A 24,751-nucleotide genomic window follows, 5' to 3' on the forward strand; every position below is an offset into this window, starting at 1 on the left:
AATATTGATACAAAAAATAATTTGGACTCACTCCTCGCTTAAAAAATAAAATAAAAAATTGCAGTGAAGCACTTAAAGGAAATGAATAGGCCAGTTTATAGAGGATTTAAAAGCAGAAATGTAAAGCTTTTTATAATTTTATAATTGCACTTACATGATTTCTTGTGTTAAAATGGACAGCATTTATGGCGTATTGTTGATTGACCACAAAAAAATAACTCTGATTCACCCATTGTTTTCTTTAAAAAAAATAAAATAAATGCAGCCAATTTTTGGAGGATTTAAAAGCAGATATGTGAAGCTTAAAAATCCATTTAAAAAACATTATTTCCTCTGTTAAAACTGACAGCACTTGTGACAAAATTTTGATTGCCAGAAAAAAAAAAAAGAACAAGGCCTTTTAAAATAATAATAATAAGGTTACGGTGATGCACTTCCAATGGAAGTGAATGGGGCCATTTTTGGAGGATAATATTTATTCATTTATAAAAGCACTTAGATAAATTCTTTTGTTAAAACTTGTGTATTATTGGATCTGTAAAGATGTTTAAATCATTTTTTAGAGTTGTTTTAGGGTTTTTGACAGGTTTTGGTGAAGTTGTAGAAGTAAATCAGAACTTCACACAGAAAACGTTAAGCAGTTTTTTTCACTCTAAAAGCATGTTGACTTGGAAACTGTTTATATCACGTGGCTATCGCACTAAAACAGAAAACCCCATTCACTTCCATTGTAAGTGCATTACCGTAACCTCAATTTTTAGGAAGAAAATGAGGGGCAAGTTGAAAATAAAAGTGAAATAAATGTGGTCGATTGAGCTCAATTTTTACTGAACTGCGAATATTCCTTTAGAGATAGTTGAGTTTACTTCATTTGTGAAATGTATTCTGTTTTGCACCAATGCAAATAATTCAAACAAATCCTGCTCGTTTAAACGAGAGAAGGGAGACATGTTGAATAAACATACATGATTAAGTGTTGATCTCCGAGGGCTGTTGAATAATCAACGTATTTGTGTAAACACGTTGTCAGAATCACTAAATATAATTTAATATGTCTAGTCAGGTGATGCTATAAGCAATTTTGTTTATGTGTCTTGTTTGTGAACCTCATACGGGATAGATTGAGCAATGTTTGAGCCAAATCGCCGTCATGGATCTGAGATCCACCATGTTGACCTAGTTGTACCCAGTCTTATAATATTCAGGACAGAGCACTTTAGGTAATGACCATAAACTGACCCTAAATTCTGATCCAGGCTGACATGCCATGTAACTCAACCCTGCATTTAAATATAACCCTCACAACGTATGTTTTATCTGTATTTAAAACCCATCCAACCTAACACCTGTATTCCTTTCAATGCTGTTTCGCATACTGGAGACCTGCAGTGGCTCAGTGAATTATTTAGGGCCTTTCTTATCAATAAGAAATGCCAAAGGGCCACATCTGTGCACTTGGTGCTTCTCGAGGATGTTCTATTTCTGCCCGCTGTGTAACCTGACGCTGGCTCGTGTTTCAGTACCACTGTGACACAGCAGTGGTGGAAACTTTCCACTACACCAACACCAGGGATGCCTGTCTAACGTCGGCCATGATAGCAGAGGGCCGCGGGAAGAAAACGCCACGGGGAACTGATGCGGAATAATGTCACTGATACCGGCTGACAGGCAGATTACTTGATAATCTGTTGTAGTGTCAAAAGTGCAATGAAGCAAATGTGGAGTGTAGATAATTAGTTGCTCAAGAGGTAATGGAAACTGAATGAACTTATTAACAAAGTAACAAAATGATCATCAAAGTTGGTTTTGTATGTATATATTTATTTATTGCAAAAATATGGATGTCTGAGATTAAAAAATCTTCTGAAAATCTAGCTCAAACCATGTATTTACAAATGTTTGTTATCCTTGTATTCATATTGGCTTCATACATTTTTAAATACATTTATGTTGTAATGATATTTATATTAATATATTAATATTTTTCATATTTAATATTTGTATCACATTTTGATAATCAGTGATATTTTTGATATTTCATATTTTCTATAAAATATAGAAACCTGTAGAAACCATTATTGTTTATGCTTGAACACTGAACACATTGTTTTGTTTTTTTTGCATTACAAAAAAGTGGCTTCCTGCATGTTGAATACTTACTTTAATTTGGCACACAAAAGTAAATCATTATGTTAATAATATGTTATTGTTACAAATATGTATTTTGAAAATGCTTCAACATTTATTATTTTAAAAAAGCTCTAAAATTATGCTAATTATCATTTATTTTTCCAGGATTTTTATGACACTTAAATAAAAGTAATACAACTATTCATCTGTAGACTTTCTGACATTAATTCTGTTATTCAGTGTCATATTTTCATTTTTTCTGTATAGGTTTGCCAATCTTTTAGTATATATTGCCTTTCATAGTGGCACTATCGAGATTTAAGTTAGTTAGTTAGTTATCGGTCTCAATGCTCTATCTAGGTATCTTGATGTAACCTTTCTCTGATTCATCCTTCCCAAATATGGAAGTCCCGGAAGCGCGCTGTGCTTGGCTCAGCTGAGTGACAGCAGAGCGCCCGGGACGCAGGACCAGACCTCCATAGCCGAACCACTTCTCGCTTTTCCTAAAGAAAACGTGAGCGTAAACCCCGGATCCCTTGTCAGAGGTAATATTTCGGTAAGAACGACTCTGTGTCATATTATTATTCCAGGTCGTGAGTAGGACGTTTGGGTCTCGCTCTGAGCGGGTGGGAGGTTCTCATGGAAACGTGTGCGTTTTTGTGTTTGGAGTCACGCGCAGTCGCTGTGCTGCCAGGATTTTGGCATGAACTAGCACAATTTTAGGTTGCAGTGGTGTGTCTGTGTCAGAGGGCAGGGTGCCTTATCTGTTCACTAATTGCAGGATCTGTCAGTTGTCATATCAGCGCGTCCAGGCGTCTGCTGCCTGTGGGATAGAGATGACGAGACAGGCTAGTTACTTTAGCTCTGTTAGACACGCGCTACATTTGCAGTGATGCTACTGTCTAATAACCTAGTAGTTCAATTCTTGTCATAAATCACTAGGGTAGGTCGATATACTCTCCTTGTAGGCTTGTAAATTGGCTAGATATCACAATATTCAATATTATTAATTTTTTTTAGGTCAACAAGCAAAATTCCATTTGCATCATTTTGCACAGGAAAGCATGAAACTTACAGGTACATATATACAACTGTACATATGCATGTACACATACGTGCACATACATAACCATACAAAATAAAATAATTACAAAAAAAAAAAAAAAAAAAAAAAAAAAGATATTTATACTCTTATTGACCAAAAAGGTGTAGGCTGAAGTTAAAGCTTGTTATGCCTACCCTTAACTCCAGACAAACAGCACTAATAAACATTAATTTAATATGACAATATAGGGTATTCTCAATGTATATTTAGAAGAACATGCATTATTCTTCTTATTATTTTTATTATCATCACTACTACTACTAACATTATCATCACTATTCAGTATATCTTTTCATTACCAATCCTTTATAAAGGATACAATATCCCTGTATAAAGTGTTTTCATAATTTTGAATAGTATTTTATGTATACATAATCTGTCCCATCACCATATATTCAAGCACACTAAATGAATTACCCACATGGCTTTGCTAGATTTCAAGTTTCTGTTTCAAAAATGCATTTTTTTCAATGCTTCTAATTCTAGTGCTATATGAAATATTCATAGAAGTTATTTTAAATATAAATAGTAGATGAATTGTGGTCAAGTTGTTGATTTTGTGTCTGAACCAAAATCAGATTAACTGCCATATGCTTACATAAACACACAAGGAATTTGGAGAAATACACAGAAAAAAATAAATATAAATATGTATGTATGGACATAATAGATAAGATATGCATGTACAAAATCTATACAGATACAATTATGCAAGGGAATGTAAATAACAAAGGCGATTCTGATTAAAAATTAAAATTCTGTTGTTTTCAACAGGGTGTCACATCTCCCACCTATTTGGGAGATATAGTCATTACTTTGTGTCCACCCTTTTTTACAAAACATTCCTACACCCCTGGTAAGAAAATGATGTAAATGATGTAGAGGCACAAACCACATTTCTTCCACTTCAAAATATTCACCAGACAGCTCATGAAAAGATTTTTAGTATCAATATTACTGTCCCTATAACGTCTTGAGAAGCTGAGCTAAAGATGTATGTATATAATATATATATATTAATTTAATACGTTTTCAGTGTGTTCTTGAAAGGACATCATATTGGCACATGGGCTCAGACCCTCAGTCACCTTCTCTCCCCTGTATACGGGTGAAGCATTGCTCTGCATTTAGAGTCTGAGAATGGACATTTAGAAATAGAAAAGAGTGCCTAGTAAGTTAACTGCATCACTCCTGATTCCTGAAATATTAGTTCAGCAGTATTTATCATGCTTTATGGCAGACTAACCACACATATGCCTCCAGGCTGAGGCAATAGTATTTTATTTGACAAAGGCCTTCTAGATATTTTGAGTCATTTTTTGGCCTATAATGTTGAGCACTGCGCTCAAGTCATGTAGCCACCGGTTTGATGATCTCTACTTAAGCTGGAGGTTTGGTGCCCTGTGTTTTAGAAACAATTCTGTCTGTGTCACAAGCTCAGAGCTTATTCTTCCTCTCTGAAAAGCCCAACTGAGGCCCAGGTCAGGCATTTAGCAGGGCCTAGAGAATTCTCTAGAGAGATAACAAGATGACGTGAGCGTTTCCACACTGGGTCACTATTAATTACTGCTGACGTGTGTCAGAGAGAGAGTAGCTCTTTTAGTAGCTACATGTTAAATGCAGCAAATACAGCTCTTTTGTTGTCTATTCTCTCTTTAATGTGCACATGAATGAATCAGTGTGGTGTGCTGTTAGCTCCTCGCTGCTATTGTATGATGTTGGATTGTGTGAAGGTGCTCAGGTTATAAGTTGCTAAAATTGTTTGCAGGATTTTGCTCATTTGCATGTTTGATTTCTATAAACATTATATCAGTCTTTTGTTTTTCGTTTTGTCACAGACATGATTTCTTAATGGAATCAGAATAGTTGATCAAATATATGTATATAAAGGGAATCTACAATACTTTTGAAAAAGTCAGAGTTAATAGGTAACAGTGATCACAATGTGATTATTATTTTTTAGTGATATGAACCAGATTGGATGATCAAATTCAACTTCTTTCCTCTAATAAGAACGATGACGATGACAAGCTGTTTATTAGACTTCGAATACCAGCATGAGATTTCATTTCATTCAAATTTGATTTCATCTATTTAATTGAATTATGCCATTGTTAGCCAAAACGGTTTGAAATTGTCTAATATTTTATACTTTATACTATTTTATATATAGAGAAACACACACACACACACACACACACACACACACACACACACACACACACACACACACACACACACACACAAACACACATATAATATGTGTATGTTTGTGTGTGTGTGTAGATATATATATATATATATATATATATATATATATATATATATATATATATATATGGTCCAATGACTGATTTAATGTATTTTTTATTAATAATGACTAAATTACTAATAATGACTAAAACATTTCAAATATAGAACAGAATTTGTATTTGCTGATCAAGTGCTCAGATGGAGGCTGAAACATGTCAAGATAGCAGTGATATTTATGGTTTTACTGTATTCTGGTTGAGTTCTTTTTGAAAGGTGTTAATATGGGGATGAACATGTTATGTAATTAAATAGTTTGATAAACTGCTGTACTGTTACATTCCTGTTAGCAGATGAGTATTGAGGTGTGGTCATGTGGACGGCTGCCAGTGAACCCTCCACGCCTTCATATACTCAGTGTGTGTCTGCTAGATTTGCAAAAAGCCAATTTTAGCTAATACGTCATCATCATTGTAATAATAATATTTTCTATATTTTTTTGAAAATGGATGTTATTGATAGGTGTGGCTGGTTTTACGTAATGTTTATTATTATTATTAGTCATTAAGTAAACAAAAAGTGTTAACAGTTTTTAACTTAATCCCATTCTTGCAACATTTTTGCATACGATGGACTAGATCACCTCCAAGAAAGTCAATGAAACGTTTCTCATAATTATTGTTGTCATGTTTCTCTGGGATATGTGCAGTTGTTTGACCGTTACAGGGAACAGAAAGGGTTTTATTGAACTGACTGGTACTCAGGTCATGAAGTCCCAACAAATCAAACAGCTTTCATCGGCCATAATGGCCGTTTAGCACAGACCAAGAGTTTGCTCTGTTTCTCCAGGACCGTTGTCATGGAAGCACTGGTTGAGCGTCTGGAGCAGGCAGTGGTTCGTCTGGAGGCGGTGGCGATCAAACTGCAGAACTGTCCTGGGGGTTTGGTCAACGGGGACATCAGCAGCATGATCAACGGAGGTACCATAAGTACAACAGTGCTTTAGATGAAAGATCTTGACAGCAGTTGAATTATTCAGTATATTAATAGTTTTTATTTATAAAGTATATGATGTAAAAATGCTGTTGTGGTCTGTTACGATGAGTCCACAGGGCATTGTCTGTTCAGATTATCGTAAGGAGAAGACCTCTGACTTTTAGGGGTTTTTGCATCGTGGGAAAAATATTCTCATAGGAACAGAGTGGCATTGGTCTTGGCACACTGCACATAGACACAGTCTGAAATATATTATGGATACGGATGTCAGTGAATGGGATTTCTGAATTCTTTTTTCTGCCTTCTCCAGTCTCTAGTTTGTGTGTGCAATTGTTCCTTCAGTGCATTCAGCCTTTTTTTCTTTTAGTTTGACCAATCTTTTTTTTTTTTCATTTTCAAAAATTTTCTACTTCTGTTATACATTCTATAAATAGTGGCATAATTACTACTAATAACAATAATATTAATACTACAGTTAACCATAATAATACTAATAACAATTTTAATATTAACTCTTATTTTCAGCAGATTTTTTTTTGTTGTAGCTGTTTTATACTGTTTTATTTTAGTCATTATTTTGTGTCTAATCGCTGAAATACAACTAAATAACAAAAAAATATACAGGGGTCTAAAATTGCTTGTCTTGTATCTGCTTATCTTAAAAAAAGAATATTGGTTGATCTATATATTTCATTGTCTTGTCAAAGATCTCATTAGTTTAGAATCAACATTCTCTTGTAACATTAACATTTCTTTGCTTTTCCAATCCTGACGTCCCCAGCAATGAATGGGATTTTAAAGCTTCCTGTGTTGTTTGTGCTGTTAGACTCTGTTTATTCAGTTGAATTAATTTCTGTGGTCTCTTTGCTGTCTCTTTGAATTGGGTGAATCCGAAAGCATGGAGGCGTTCGACCATTTGCTGAGTGGTCCAGTGTCTGAATATTTGAGGACCAGCACAGCTATTGGTGGAGATGTGGCAAAGCATGTAAGTGTGAGTGGTTGTGAATATCAATGTCAATGCAGATTTTACAGAGAGACACGAATACAGACAGAAGATGAGCAGAGGTAGATAATATAAGAGTGAAGTCATTCTCCTAAGAGCTCTTAGTTTATAGTACCAAATGACTGCACACACTCACAGACGTCCAAAGCGTCATCCCCACAGTACAGCTGCTCAGGGAGCGCACAGCTGTTGCTGTCCAGGTTCACATAACTCTGCTATATTTGACAATTGAATTTGTGCTGTTCTGTTTCCCTGCAGCCTTTTTAAATCCATTCACATCATAACAAATGGAAAATGTTTTATTAAAATCTGAAAGCATATGTTTGAAAAATGGAAAAAGTGAAGGTAGAACAGCTTTTGTTTGTCTAAAGCTTATTTACAGAGACAACTCAGCTTGTTTAAACTGTTACTTATTTTTGCTGAAGCAGTGAAGTGCTGTATTAGTGTCTTGTTGGATTGGAAAATTACTTTTTGTTCAGTGTTATTTTGTTAAAAAAGGTTATATTAACTTCTGGATTGTTATATATATATATATATATATATATATATATATATATATATATATATATATATATATATATATATATATATATATATATATATATATATATATATATATATATATATATATATAAAGACTAAGAGTAATAATAATAATTAAAAAGAAAACACTTCTGATGGTGTTGTTTCAAAATACACTATTGTTTAAAAGTTTAGGTTGGTAAGAATCATATGCTGACCAAGGGTTTTTATGCAAAAAAAAAAAAAAAAAAAATAATATATTTTGAAATATTGTTACAATTTAAAGTAACCATTTTCGATTGTAATATATTTAAAAATATTTATTCCTGTGTTTCATTCTAATAAGCTGATTTGGAGCTCAAGACATATGTAATCTTATTGTCAATGTTGAAAACAGTTTTTCTTGCTTAATATTTATGTGAAAACCATGATGAACAGAAAGTTCAAAAGAACAGCATTTATCTATAATCTTTTGTTGCATTATAAATACTTTTTTTGTAACATTCTAAATGTCTTCGCTGTCACTTTTGATCAATTTAATGCATCCTTGCTGAATAAAAGTATTCATTTTTTAAGGTATTAGTTCCTTTCAAATACTGAAACTTGTATTTGTATTGAAAGCGTATCTTAAAGGTCGCTCTTTAATATTTCAGTAATTCTCCTTTGGACGCAATTAGATTAATTGGAGAGCAAATTTGCTTACATTTTCAGCTTCTTAGAATTTTTGTCTGAGAAACACTTTTGAAGAGATCTCAACCACGTCACACTGTTTTCAAATTTGCCAGCATACCAAAATCTGCAATTCAGTCAGAGAGTTCAATATGAACTAAAAAACTCTCATCAAATTATTGACAATTATTATAGAATTTTATAATAGATAATAATTTAACTAAAATGTCCCGAACACTATCTTCATCAGAATTTAATAGTGGTGCATTTGCTCCCAAGGAGCCCTTACCATCAATCATTTGTCAGTGAGTGCCTCTGTCCCATCTGTCCTAACACAAGCTTCTTTTTGAGATGATAAACTGCAAACAATAACCAAAATGTTGGTGATTCTTTTTGGCTGACAGTACATAATGGACTATATGGCTTACATTTCATGGCCAGTCGCTACCGATTGGTAAGAGCTGCTTGAGAAATGAGGCGCTGGACAATGTACTTAGTGTACACAGTGGCACAGTGGCTCATTCTAGTGATGGAATGTAATATTATGAGAAGAGGGAGAGGGAAGGGGTGAAAAAGAGCAGAAAGAAAGTGGGAGAGGGTCAGAGGGATGTATGTTCCTCTTTGTTAACACTGGAATTCTCCTCAAGCTCAACTCAGAGAGGAAACATTTCCCTTTTGGTCTAATAAGAGATGAGAAATGGCTCTTTGAATATGTGTGTGAGTGTGTATGTGGGATCTTTCGCTCAGAACTTATCATGTTCTGTAGGTCTGTGTGGATGTGGTCTTTTGGGGGGTTTTCACATTTTTTAATGCCACCAACCTCCAGAGATGATGGTCCCTTAAGGATGCTCTTCTTAAAATATAAAGGCAGCTGTATATTTTCACTGTATACAAACCCATTTATAGAGTGTAAAATAGTAAGTTTAGTGTAATAATAAATAATACAATTATTATATTTACTATATCTATTTAAATAGTACTATATAATATAATAAAAAGTTACATGGTTACCACAAAAATATTAAACATATTAGAAGGATTTCTGAAGAATCATGTGGCACTGAAAATTAAAAATTAAAATTAAATTTATGCATTTAGCAGACGCTTTTATCCAAAGCGACTTACAGTGCATTCAGGCTATCAATTTTTACCTATCATGTGTTCCCGGGGAATCGAACCCCCAACCTTGCGCTTCGTAACGCAATGCTCTACCACTTGAGCTACAGGAGCAATGGGGAATCATGCTGAAAACTCAGCTTTGCCAGAGTTATATATATATTTATGTTGAATTAAATTCAACAGTATTGCTGTTATTACTATATTTTTTGGTCAAATAAATGTAGCCTTGGTCAGCATAAGAGACTTTCGTCACAAACATTCAAAAATCTTTCCAACCCCAAACATTGAAATGTAGTGTACATAATACTATATATTATAATACTTAATAAATAAATATAATTCTTTACCCAATATTAGAATCTTAGCCGAACATCTTCAGTTTAATTGATGCCTTTGTATTGAATTGTGTAAACAAAGAAAGGTCAATAGGATTTAAAAACCCTGATTAAAACATGAGATGTTTATATTTATGAAAGCTTGATAACTGAAATAAACTATGATTGCACAGTTATTGTGGTTCAGTTCAGTTAAGATTGGCATCAAACTTCTTAGTAGAGTTGTGAAAGAGATTGCATTTAATATCGCTTTCTCCTCTGCCACACACTGCTGATCTGAACCACAGCCTGATTGTCTTGATTTAACCGGGAGTCATGCAGAGGTGACCTTTTGAACCTGAAAGTGTGGGAATTACGGATGAGAAATCCTGTGAAGTGCCTTTACCTCGAAAGGCAACATTCACCCATCTAAGTTTCTCATCAATGCTGAAAGAGATGGGCTTGGAGAGGGTTTTATCTCCTATAGTCGGCTCCTTTTAAGGTAAAACGGACCTCTGGATTCCCTCGTGTTCTGCAAGAGGAAATCTTTTCCTAAATGTAGGATTTGCCTCAATTTGTGTGTATGTGTGTGTGCAGCAAAGAGTTCAGTTCCATCCCTTTAGGCTTTACTTCATTTAGGAGATTCTTTAACTTTGGGTATTTTATGTCCCTAAGGTTGATTTTTATATAACAGAACTAACTTTTTACTGTATAAAGGTCACATTAAAAATGTCTTCCAAACTTTCTACTTTGCTTTCATAAATTATTTTTTCTGCTTCTCAAATGCCCTTTATGTATTTTATTTGATCGTTATTCCAAAACCTTGGACTTTCAATCATATCTGAAAGTCCATCATACAAATAGTATTACATTTTAAATAGCATAATTAATAACATAATTAATTTGAAAATAGAGTGAAATGATTTCAAAATGTTTTGTTAAACATTATATTAAAGGAAACAAAGAAAAACAAGGTAAATATCACTTGTGAACAGAATATATTTACATTACATTTACATCATCATTCAACCATTTAGCAAGACATTCATAAAAGTTTTGTTTACATAATATATGTATGTGTACAGGGTATATTTATTATGTATATATAAATACACACACATAAATTATATATTTAGAAAATATTTACATGTATATACATTTATATATTTATATTCTTATATTTTATATTATATATAAATATATTTAATATATAAACATAACATATTCTTCTTAAATATATACTTGCATGTGTGTGTATTTATATATACATAATAAATATACACAGTATACACACATATATTATGTAAACAAAACTTTTATTTTGGATGTGATTAATCGACTTTGACAGCCCTAATATATATATATATATATATATATATATATATATATATATATATATATATATATATATATATATATATATATATATATATATATATATATAGAGAGAGAGAGAGAGAGAGAGAGAGAGAGAGAGAGAGAGAGAGAGAGAGAAAGAATAGTACATATACAGGTGCTGGTCATATAATTAGAATATCATTAAAAAGTTGATTTATTTCACTAATTCCATTCAAAAAGTGAAACTTGTATATTATATTCATTCATTACACACAGACTGATATACTTCAAACGTTTATTTCTTTTAATTTTGATGATTATAACTGACAACTAAGGAAAATCCCAAATTCAGTATCTCAGAAAATTAGAATATTACTTAAGACCAATACAAAGAAAGGATTTTTAGAAATCTTGGCCAACTGAAAAGTATGAACATAAAGTATGAGCATGTACAGCACTCAATGCTTAGTTGGGGCTCCTTTTGCCTGAATTACTGCATGGCATGGAGTCGATCAGTCTGTGGCACTGCTCAGGTGTTATGAGAGCCCAGGTTGCTCTGATAGTGGCCTTCAGCTCTTCTGCTTTCTTGGGTCTGGCATATCGCATCTTCCTCTTCACAATACCCCATAGATTTTCTATGGGGTTAAGGTCAGGCGAGTTTGCTGGCCAATTAAGAACAGGGATACCATGGTCCTTAAACCAGGTACTGGTAGCTTTGGCACTGTGTGCAGGTGCCAAGTCCTGATGGAAAATGAAATCTGCATCTCCATAAAGTTGGTCAGCAGCAGGAAGCATGAAGTGCTCTAAAACTTCCTGGTATACGACTGCTTTGACCTTGGACCTCAGAAAACACAGTGGACTAACACCAGCAGATGACATGGCACCCCAAACCATCACTGACTGTGGAAACTTTACACTGGACCTCAAGCAACGTGGATTGTGTGCCTCACCTTTCTTCCTCCAGACTCTGGGACCCTGATATCCAAAGGAAATGCAAAATTTACTTTCATCAGAGAACATAACTTTGGACCACTCAGCAGCAGTCCAGTCCTTTTTGTCTTTAGCCCATTCTGACGCTGTCTGTTGTTCAAGAGTGGCTTGTCACAAGGAATGCGACAGCTGAAACCCATGTCTTGCATACGTCTTTGCGTAGTGGTTCTTGAAGCACTGACTCCAGCTGCAGTCCACTCTTTGTGAATCTCCCCCACATTTTTGAATGGGTTTTGTTTCACAATCCTCTCCAGGGTACGGTTATCCCTATTGCTTTTACACTTTTTTCTACCACATCTTTTCCTTCCCTTTGCCTCTCTATTAATGTGCTTGGACACAGAGCTCTGTGAACAGCAAGCCTCTTTTGCAATGACCTTTTGTGTCTTGCCCTTCTTGTGCAAGGTGTCAATGATCGTCTTTTGGACAACTGTCAAGTCAGCAAACTTCCCCATGACTGTGTAGCCTAAAGAACTAGACTGAGAGAACATTTAAAGGCCTTTGCAGGTGTTTTGAGTTAATTAGCTGATTAATATTGAACCTTTTCACAATATTCTAATTTTCTGAGATACTGAATTTGGGATTTTCCTTAGCTGTCAGTTATAATCATCAAAATATAATATACAAGTTTCACTTTTTGAATGGAATTAGTGAAATAAATAAACTTTTTGATGATATTCTAATTATATGACCAGCACCTATATAAATATATATATATATATATATATATATATATATATATATATATATATATATATATATATATATATATATATATATATATATATATATATATATATATAAAATTAATGCATTTGTTGTCACCTGTTTTTTTTATTGTTGTTTTTTATACAACAGGCAGAGATGGTGAACAATGCCCTGCAGGTCCAGCGTGCTTTCCTCAAAATGGCCATGACACACCAGGAGCCAGCAAAGGTACAACCAAACCAAAATGTCTGCATATGATTTCATTCACATTTAAACTAGATGTATTGTAAACTTACGACATGTGACATTTCACAGTTTTATGGTCATGAAGTAATCAATTTAATTGAAGCACTGTTAGCATATCCCACACTACAGAGTTTGTCATATTTTAAGCACCATAATAACAATGTTTAGTTTGACTGAAAGTGCCTGCTGGGAGAGTCTCTTCAGCAAATGACCCATATGACTCTGTCTGTGGAGTCTCAACAGATGTCTACCTGCAAATTTCTTCTGTATTGTCACATACAGAAGGAAAGTTTGGAGGGGGACTTGCTCTTATACATTGGTTGTTGATTAGATGGAGGCAAATCGGTTTAAGCCTAAAGAATGCTTCAGTTTTGACACAAATGCAGACTAAATGACTGAAGAAGTCCAGCATACGTCACCAGAGAGAAGCTTGTCACTGTGATTAAGAAAAAAGGGGTAAAAAAAAGAAGACAAACAAAACCACAAATAAACCTGAATGGATAAATTGTCATAATGAGATCAATTTACTGAATGTTTTATAAAATAGGATGATGAAAATAAGTATTTTTCTCCCAAGCAGATATTTTCCAAACAGTTATAATAATGACCTTAACTTTTTTTTATTATTATACAAGGCTATTGTGTGCTTCAGAAAAAGCTACTTGAAATAGAAATCTTGTTTTAATTTTTTTTAAATAACAGTATATGAGGCTGATAAAACAATGACTGAAATTTCATTTTGGGTGTACTGTCTCTTTAAATAAATAATTTACCCATAAATGAACATTTGCTGGAAATTTACTCACCCTCAGGCCATCCAATATGTAGATGAATTATTTTTTTTCATTGGAACGGTTCTGGAGAAATTTAGCATTTCATCACTTGGATCCTCTGCAGTGAATGGGTGCCGTCAGAATGAGAGTCCAAACAGCTGATAAAAACAACCAAGTAATCCATATGACTCCAGTCCATCAGTGAATGTTCTGGGAAGGGAAAAATTGTGCATTTGTAAAAAAAACAAACAAAAAAAAAAAAAACATTAATTTAAATGTTTTATCATTAAAATGTCACTTCTGGCTAAAATGCTAAATAAAGTCCATAATAATGCTTTCTCCAGTGAAAAAGTCCATCCCTTGTTATCCACTATCATCCATATCCATAACATTTTTGTTTAAAATTGTTTTGCTAAACAATGCTTGATCTATGCATATTTCTTCTGATTCAGATGAGAGGACTCTTATTTTAGCCAGAGGCATTGGTTTAAAGTTAAAATGTCTTAATGATGATTGTGTTGATTACAGACCAGCAGCTTTTCACTGCATGAGGTTATAGTGATGTTTTTATCAGCTGTTTAGAATCTCATTCTGACGGCACCCATTCACTGCAGAGGACCCACTGATGAGCATGTGATGTAATGCTGAATTTCTCCAAATCTGTTCCGATGAATAAACTCATCTACATCTTGAATGGCCTGAGGGTGAGTAAATTTCTAGCAAATTTTCATTTCTGGGTGAACTATTCCTTTAAGGGTGATCTAAATTCAGTGCTTTTCAATGCTCTGTTCTGCTGTAATGCCGACCTCTTACTCTCCTCCATACTATTCTGAGCGATGTGGTCAGCCATGCGACTATAGTTTCTGTTCACATAGGGATTACCTCTCCCGTTTTAAAAATTGCCAATGCGACACATTCCTGGTGCATTCACACAGTGGCCAGGGGGAAGTGCAGGGGGCCAGCGTGATGTCATGTCATGGGACTTTGGTTCACGTTGCCCAAACAGGAAGAAGATCTGAGGCCACAGGCTATTGGATGAAAGTAGGATGGAGAATCAAACACTGGATAATAAACACACAAGTGCTATAGCAGGACTGTTTGCAATATTTAGTGTGTTTTTATTTCGACATGTTTAATTTGAACACAGAGTCAATATTTACTGAGCTCATTGAGATGTACACAGCTGAAGGCCAAATCTCTGATCTGTATGTGTCAGACTAATGGCCACTGGCAGAAAATCCCATGAGATAAGATGTTTGTCTTGCACCGTTTGCGCAACAGACATAAATGATACCTTAAATCATGTTTGTTGGGGACAGTTGTGCTATTCCTTTTCTAAGCAAACCTAATGGTCAGTAAATGAGGCAAAAAATCCTATAGACTTGCAATGGTGAATAACAACCTAGCATGAACAATCTCACATTGTGGTGGTTGTATCTAATAATTAATTAAAAACACAGAAAGCAACATCTGCAATGGTCAAATGCATTGGTGAGGGGAGGAGGGTATTTCTGCCACAAATCTGAATGGAAAAACACTCAACCTGAATTAGATATGCTAAGAAAAGACTGGCGACTATCTATGTAGTACTCTACTGTACACACAGTCACCACAGCTCAGCTTCGGAATAATTCTTAAATACATTTTTTTTCTGTTCATGCATATATAAATATATTTTACAAACATTCTCTCACTCACACACACTATGTTTAGCCATTGTTCCTCTCCATCAGTAGTGTGAAGTGTGTATAGCTCCCAGGAGGGATGCTGGACAGTTGCCCTAAACCTCTGGCTTTTCTCTCTCTGTATATGTGTGTGCGGGACTGTGCTTGAGTTCTGTGGCTTTTTATGGGCATGTTCTATATTTGAGCCAGTGTGTGTCTGTGGCTCTGGTCACATGACAGGCCTGTCGCTGGACGAGGAGTGTTTGTGTGGCCTGTAGACTGCAGCTGTTTCTCTCTTAATTCCTCTTGTAACAGAGTTGTTCACAGTCAAAATGCATTGCTCTGTGACTGACCAAGATGTTCAGTCTTGGGATAATAGTGAGGTTTTTTCTGTCAGTTCAGAGTATATTTGTCCATATCTTAATTTCTGGCCCTTTTAAGTTAATTATAACTTCCATAGTTCATAGAGTAAATATGTGTCCAACTATTTATCTAAAAAATTATCTAAAAAAAAAAAAATAATTAAAAAAAAAATATATTAAAACACAAAAATGTAAAAACATTTTATTTTATGTTATTTATTTTTTTAAGAATAATTTAACATTTATTGTAGGTATTTTCTGTCTGTTCAAGGGATATATATTCATATATTCATTTCTGGTTATTTTGAGTAAAGTAAATTATACCTTCCAGAGTTATATAGCTAATATATTTCCAATTATACAGTATATCTAGAGTTTATATATATATATATATATATATATATATATATATATATATATATATATATATATATATATATATATATATATATATAATAAAGTGTCTTAAAAACAGGATAAGCTAAGTGCAAATTTTAAATGTGAAGCAATCCTCTATTTTCTTACTGTATAATTCATAATCTGCCAAGAAAGCTCTTAGCTCTGGCTCCATTCATAGCTCAGAGATAGGCAGGCTATTTCTGTCCCTCTCCTCGGCTGAGCATGATGGGAAGGGAAGTTCAGAATGATGCTGGAAAGGTACTTGCACTTCGGACAGGTCTTAACAAGGGTTGTAATGTCCAATATGGATGAAAGAGGCACCTTTGTTCACGGAAATCAAAATCATGCGCATGTTGTTATGGGAGGAATTTCTGTAAATACGCTTTTGCTCTTTCTCTTTTGCTCCCCCTCACTCTTTATCACTTTATGCCACACTTACACAAACACAAACTCAGTCCACAACCCTCCACATTTCACACCAAAAACCAATGATGAGTCACATTCAGCCACAAAATGTGTAAATATAGATGAATAAACACTTTGTACCAACATATACTGTCTAAATACACACTGCCTGTCTTGTTTGTTTATCTGTCACTTATTTGATGAGGTTGAAGTCTGTGATTTCATCTGATTTGCACATGAAGTTCAGCCTGAGCTGATGAGCCTGACTGAAAACAAGAAGCGGTATTTTTAGCCCAGAGAATCAGTCATCCTCATTCTCCCACCAAAATTCTTATGAAATGGACTGAAATGGTGGACATGGCAACTGCTTGAACATAAGCATAAATACAAAAACATTAATTTAACAAAGGAAACAGTGTGTTCCCTCTCCCCCTTGTTCAGAGGTAAACTATAAACATCAGTACAGGACAGGGCCTTACAAGGCGAGGGGGATCTCCCCATCACAGGCTGGAATGCGGAGTGGGAGGGAGGTGATCTCGCTGGACGTTTCATTGGAAAAAACGGTCCCACTATTAAAAGTCCGCTCGGGTGCCTCAGGCTCTTTGTTTTTCTCCGTGCTTGCTTAAAAGGTCCAATGAAATGAAAATTGGAGTTGCTGTGGAGTAACTTTTTCTCCATGTTTTTTAGTTTTAAAATATACTGTATGCTAATAGTCTTTAATATTGACTTTTATCAGATCTGTCTTCAGGTACAGTCACATTTTAGTTTTAGTGAACAATAACAAAACTGGATATGTGCTGCCCAAACTTCCTATTTCAATAGGAAATATGTCAAAAAAAAAAAAAAAATTTCTTATTCTTTAATAGAAGAGAGTGAATACTCTACAGTGGTTCATCTTTGAAAGATATTATGAAGGCTGGGCTCACAGAAATAATTGAATTATTATACTAAGTCGATTGAATTATAAAAGTAAGGGATAGATATTTTATGAATGGAACTTTCAAATGAAATTACTAAAATGCCAAATTACTGTATTTAAGTAGTTTATTAGTACAGCCTGCAAGACAATTATCACTATTAGTATTCATCTTCAAAAATCCTAACCGTATTTTTTTTTAATAACTTTGGTCTGTTTTATGCATAACTCTGACTGTTTGATAAGATTTGCTGTTTGATGTTCCACAAAGCAATCTTAACTTTTGATTGATGGCTTTCCTGCTGTTTTTCCCAATCAGACAGAGATGGCCTACCTCCTCAGACCCCTCTCTGACCAGATCCAGGAGGTCCAGAATTTCCGGGAGAAGAAGCGTGGCAGCAGCCTGTTCAACCACCTGTCTGCTGTGAGCGAGAGCATGCCCGCTCTGGGCTGGGTGGCCGTGGTGAGCATTTCTCCCTGTCTCACACTTTCCATGGACAGTGTGGTGCATTCTAGCCACTAACTTCCTGTATGCAAACATATTTCTGTTATTACCGATCCAGAAAATGAGTGGCTTAATGTTAAGGTTGCACAGTCAGATTCAGTCATGTCTTGATGCTAGTGATGAAAGCCCACCAAATACACTTCAAATAATATCAAATCCATCCATTAGGCATATTTTCTTTGATTGTGACAACAGGCCGACCTCAAACAAACCATCATTGGGTCAGGAGGAGTCATTGGTGAGAGGACCACCAAATTGATGTTTAAATTTATAATCATTTTCTATTATGTAAACTCCTCTGATGTCTTTACTGTGGATGGCTGTATCTAATCTCTGCAATGTGAATTTGGACTAAGACAGATCTGGACTCTATCATTTTTTGCTTTAAACTACCACTGCTGTTTACATCAAAGTTTCAGAGCCTCAGTAACAGTGCTTTACTGGAAATTGGTCCTTTTTTTCTGAGCTTATTATTTATATTAATAAGTAAGCTTCGTTGACATTCTTTTGACCCTTTGTTTTCTTGCTCTGTCATACAGTGTCAGAAACCAGGGCCGTATGTGAAGGAGATGAACGATGCCGCAATTTTCTACACAAACAGAGTCCTGAAAGATTACAAAGACACGTTAGTGCATTGTTTTTTTAATTATTTAGTTCATATCAGGTCAGTTTGATATGTTGATGTGAAATATCCCTTACAAGGTATTGTGATAATGATTACCATAGCCATGTATAATGGTATTTATATTTGCTACACCAAGGATCTTCAAATGATACCATGATTCTACTTTACTTTGGTGCTTTTTGTTAAACACATAGTCAATTTCCCTCACAAATATAGGAAATATGATTTATTTGTTCACTTGAACAATGCCATTGAAGGTTTTTTTTTGTGTGTGTCTCCACTGACCCCAGAGACCCCAGTCATGTTGAGTGGGTGAATTCCTATCTGAGCATCTGGACTGAACTTCAGACCTACATCAAGGAGCACCACACCACTGGACTCATCTGGAGCAAGACTGTGAGTGAGACTTTAAGGCTGACCTCAACTTGTTTGTATTCAGGAAGTATGATGTGAATATTCATTGCCAGGCATAGAATAAGTACAGTTGTTGGTAATCAAAACTAGTAAATTTGTCATTTTCTTAAAGACGTAAACATTTTCAATGCTTGATATTGTGTTTCAAATGAGAAAAAATTGAAACTTCAGTACAGAAGAGCATATTTTCCATCTTTGGTCATACAGAGGCTGGTTGAATGCAGATTAATTTCAGATGATTAAGAGCTATACTATGTACATCTATCTAGATAAATAGTACAGTTATAGTCATGCATGGCTGCCTTGGAAATGAATCTCTTCCATTTAGGGATGCACAGTATATTGGTACCATACTGCTTATTACCTTACTGAAATTTGAGAATTTTTAATTTATCAGTATATCATTCGATATCACATTTTTAATCGTCTATAATTTTACATTTAGATATACCATCTAACACTCACTTAAAGTTAATTTTTAAAACACTAATAATTAACTAATAATAACACTGTTAAATGTAATCTTTTTATCAAATTTCAAAATGAATATTCATTATTTTATAGTGTACATTATATGTTGTGATGCTTATATTTAAAACAACTGATTTGAGTTTAATCTATGAATAGAGTTTATTCTATGCACACTATTGTTCAAAAGTTTAGAAATAAATGAAGACTTTTGTTCAGCCAGGATACATTCAATTGATCAATAGTGACATTAAAGACATTTATAGTGTTACAAAAGATGTTTCAAATAAATGCTGTTCTTATGAACTTTATATTCATATATATTTATTATACTAAATATTGTAGAAACTTAATTTTCTGTAAAGTTGCTTTGCAATGATTTGTATCGTAAAAAGCGCTATACAAATAAACTTGAATTGAATTGAATTGAATATTCATCGAAGAAAAATCATATTTCACAATATTACTGTTTTTATTGTAGTTTTGATGCCTTGTTGAGCACAAGAGACTTCTTTTAGAAACATTAAAGAAATCTTATCAACCCCAAACTTTTGAATGGTTGTGTATGTAAAGAATTATAATTTTTTATTTTTACTGACTTTTAATTGACTGATAATATGTAATTTTTTTTTTTTTTTTTTTTTACTTTTATACAACAGCTTCGTACTACTATTACGCCTTTTGAAAGAATACACAGTTATCCCCTTAAGTAGTTTTGGGACTTTTTGGGATGTCAAATCTTTACTGTCACGAGGTGAAATAGTGTGTCAAACAGAAACCTGAGAGCCCTCACTGACTGTGTGTCAGCTGTCCCTCCTGCCATGAGGGCTCCGAGTGTGTGTGGAGGACTGTATGGTGTGGACAGGTGGTCATCTGGGTCTTTTTGCATGGGGGGTTTACCATAGAAATGCCCCCAACAAAAGCCTAGTGTGTCTCTGGCTTACACACCTGCTCTCACACACACTCCTCGTAATTTAACCTCGCTTCTCATGTATTCCACATTATACCTCTCCTTTGACTTCATTTACTTCTGTATATCCTCACGCATCAGACACAAATCAAACTCCCGCATCACTAAGTATTTTTCTGCCATGTTTTCCAACTTCCTCTAACAGTTTGTTTAAGTACCTTTGCCTTTTCACCTCTTCACAAGGCATTGACCTTTTGGGTCAGAGGTTGGGTTGCCCAACTGTTTAACCTATGCTGAACATCAGCACAATTATTGGGATTAGAAGTGTGTGTGTTTGTACAAGACAGGAAAAGATGAGTGTGCAACAGTTGTTTAAGCAAGTTTAAGTGTTGAAGTGGGAACCGTGTGCAACTGTCAATGGCAGCTGTGCTGACAATATAAAACATGCATAAGTGTGCCGTCAGGGTCACACAATAGCCAACTGTGCCACACTGATCTGTTCTTTTACTTTAAATGTTGTTAAATAAGATTATCCCAGTTGTGCCAGTAATACATGGACTGATATGAAATTGTTTCGAATAAATCATCATGGAAACACTCATTGAGTATTGTTTTCTGAGCACAAACCATGTAGCAAGGCTTGTTTCTAAAAAGACATTTCACTGCATAACTTTACTTATATTTATTGTCGAATTGTGTAGAAGTTTTACAATTTTATAATATGTGTGGATAGAGTGTGGATCTATCTTTTTTTTTTAAAGTGATCCCTCTTAAATTAACATTGAGAAAAATATTAATTCAGTGAAGTGTGGCCACATTACTATATAAAATCTGTTTTTTTTAAACCCATTTACATTAAACAAAGCTTAAAAAACAAACAATGTTTCCTACTAATATTACCATGTTTCAGTAGTACCATTTCAGACTTTTGTTTTAATAACATATATTATAAATATGCAATATACATTTAACTAAAAAAAAAAATTTTTTGATTTAATGGAGGTCACCCTTTTGGAACTTCATACCCTCCATTCAGGGTCAGCAACACTACAGACTTGCTGTAATCCATTGCCTCATACGCCACCTACTGGAGTAGGACGCCCATTGCAGTGAATTCAGCCACATGGGGGTTAAAATCACATTTAAATTAAGTAACTATTTTACAATTTAAAAAAAGAAAAATTGTAATTTGAGGTTGTGAAATTACAGCTATACTGTGAATTCTGTAACATGAATATTGTGTTTTTACTTTTGTTTATAATGGTTTTCCCATTCTAGAATGAGCATATAAGTTTCCAGCTTTTCCTGGACTAACTCTGATGTTCTCCACAGGGTCCTGTAGCCCCTCTCTCATTGTTCGGTGCTCCTTCTGATGTTACTTGCCCTCCTCCTCCTCCACCACCAGGTCCTCCCCCAGTGTTCTTGGATAATAACCCTAAATCTGACGACACAGCAGCCCAGCACTCAGCTCTGTTTGCACAGCTCAACCAGGGAGAGGCCATCACTAAAGGTGGACAGGAAAACCCCGCCAGACTACAAAACACTATACTGCCATCAAAACTGACAGCAGGTGATGTGTTCTGCCTCCAGGTTTAAAGCATGTTTCTGACAAGCAGAAGACCCATAAGAACCCTAACTTGCGCTCTCAGGGGGGGAGGACACACCAGGCATCTCCAGCCAAAAGTCAGAACCCCAGCTCATCTGCCTGTGCACCTGCCAAGAAACATTCCCCCGTGCTGGAGCTAGAAGGAAAGAAGTGGAGGGTGGTAGGTGCCCTCGGCCCATCAATGAATTTAGAAATGTATTAATATAACACTCAGACTTGAACCCTGCACTTGTAGTGACATTCTGTTGATTTACCATGACTACAGCATGTGTTTAGTGGATCTATTGTGTGTATTTGGCCTGTAGGAGCATCAGGAGCAGTCTCATGACCTGGTGATAGAGGAGACTGAGCTCAGACAGGTGGTTTATGTCTTTAGCTGTAGCAACTCCACACTCCAGATCAAAGGCAAAGTCAACTCCATCATAATGGGTAAGAGGAGCTCCTCATAACACCAGCTGCTCTTATTCAGTAACGTTATCTTCTCCTTTATCGTTGCACTGCACACCACGCCTGGCCAATGTCTGTCTCTCTTCACAGATAATTGTAAGAAGCTCGGACTCGTGTTTGACAGTGTGGTGGGCATCGTTGAGATCATCAACTCCAGAGACATTCAGCTTCAGGTTAGACGTAAATGTTTGTGCATAACAAGTTGCAGGCTGAAGTGTTTTGATCTGTGAGTGATCTGCACTCAGGGTTGTTATTGTAAAAGAGAACGTGTTAGCATAATGTATGTGCATGAATTATGGTCATAACTGCCAGAATCAATAAAGAATATCCCTGTCAACACAACTGCGAATGTTGAATAGCATTGTGGTATGCATCTGTTGATACTGAAGAGACTTTAATGGACGTAAATTACAGAGTCATGCTTCAAACTTCAATGTTGTAGCTGCTATGTGGTGTTATAGCAAGAACTGCTAAGATGTTGCTACATAATATTGTCCAATTCGTCAACCACATACAGAACTATTCTAAAGTTTAGAATCGGCAAGATTTTTTTTAAAGAAATGTATTTTTTGCATTAAAAAGACCAATAAAAATAAAAAATTATTTACAAAAAAATTATGCTTCAAATAAAAAATTTACATTCAAAAAATAAACCCAAAAACTCAAAGAAGCACAGCTGTTTTTATCAAAAAATTTTTTTAAAAAAAAATTATTTTTTTCTTGAGCAGCAAATCAGCATATTAGAATGATTTCTGAAGGATCATGTGACACAGAAGACTGGATTAATGACTGCTGAAAATTCAGCTTTGCCATCACAGAAATAAATTACATTTTAAAATATATTAAAATAGAAAAGTTATTTTAAATTGTTATAATGCTTCACAATATTACTGGTTTTAGTGTATTTTTATCAAGTAAATGCAGCCTTGTTGAGCATAAGAGACTTTTGTAGCTTGTTTTCACCAAGCAGGAACTCATGGCTCTTTTATTTTTTTAATTGTAGTTTTTGGACTATATTTTGTTGCCTGTGAACAACACATAACTTGTTTTTGGCCTTTCAGGTAATGGGAAAAGTTCCTACTATTTCCATTAACAAGACTGAGGGGTGCCATGTCTACTTGAGCAAGGATTCACTTGATTGTGAGATTGTCAGTGCCAAGAGCTCTGAGATGAACGTCCTCGTTCCTGAGGGAGAAGATGATTATGTGAGTTTATTTACACTGAAAATATCTACCAACAGAGCTACCATAACCTTTCATTTTAACAATAACTTTCTTGATACATTATATCATGGTACCACAATAACAGTGTTCCATTCCAGTGGTTTGACCTGCTTTACATTCAAACGTGAGGGAAAATCTGTCATCAGCCGTAAATTTTGAGACATTGTTTATACATTATTTGACTAATATATTCTTGTATATTCAACAGAGGGAGTTTCCAATCCCAGAGCAGTTTAAAACGTTTTGGGACGGCTCCAGCCTGGTGACAGAGCCCACGAAGATCGCTGGTTGATTCCTTTTCCAGCTCGTCATCTCTTTCCTCCTACCCAGAATTCTTCATGCACTTTCACTGTATCACACAGTTAGCTGAGACGTAAGAATTCATACATTGTGGTTGTGTGAGTTGTAGATTAAGGCTTGTAAAATTCAAATTAAGAGCAAAATATGGACAAACAAGTGTCATTTCCCCACACAAGCTATGAAACCTTTGAACAAATCTCTGTTGCATATTTTCCACCCTTGATTTTAGCAGCAATAAAAATAAATAAGCATTAATAAATACACAGGATGACACCATTATGTGTGGATATGGGAGTTTTTCAGTCAGCAACTCAAAGTACCAAGTTAAAGTAATAAATCAACAACCA

General features: G+C 34.8%; 1 protein-coding gene across 3 annotated transcripts; it reads left to right on the top strand.

Annotated features, from left to right (window-relative positions):
* The first annotated feature begins 2,521 nt into the window (after window positions 1-2,521).
* LOC109110996 (adenylyl cyclase-associated protein 2-like) lies at window positions 2,522-24,742 on the top strand. Of its 3 annotated transcripts, none has more exons than XM_042777107.1 (13): window positions 2,522-2,675; window positions 6,335-6,465; window positions 7,366-7,466; window positions 13,292-13,369; window positions 18,226-18,369; window positions 18,951-19,036; window positions 19,327-19,432; window positions 22,161-22,338; window positions 22,419-22,594; window positions 22,740-22,863; window positions 22,972-23,054; window positions 23,943-24,086; window positions 24,313-24,742. In XM_042777107.1, exons 2-13 carry the CDS (start codon window positions 6,345-6,347, stop codon window positions 24,394-24,396), a joined length of 1,425 nt encoding a protein of 474 aa, XP_042633041.1. In that variant the 5' UTR covers window positions 2,522-2,675; window positions 6,335-6,344; the 3' UTR covers window positions 24,397-24,742. The 3 variants fall into 3 exon arrangements, with proteins under 3 accessions (XP_042633041.1, XP_018979502.2, XP_042633042.1); XM_019123957.2 differs by having other exon boundaries at window positions 2,530-2,686; XM_042777108.1 differs by lacking the exon at window positions 6,335-6,465 and having other exon boundaries at window positions 2,538-2,686.
* Window positions 24,743-24,751: the final 9 nt, after the last annotated feature.

This window comes from Cyprinus carpio, chromosome A19 (assembly GCF_018340385.1).
Source record: "Cyprinus carpio isolate SPL01 chromosome A19, ASM1834038v1, whole genome shotgun sequence".
NCBI classification, from domain to species: domain Eukaryota; kingdom Metazoa; phylum Chordata; class Actinopteri; order Cypriniformes; family Cyprinidae; genus Cyprinus; species Cyprinus carpio.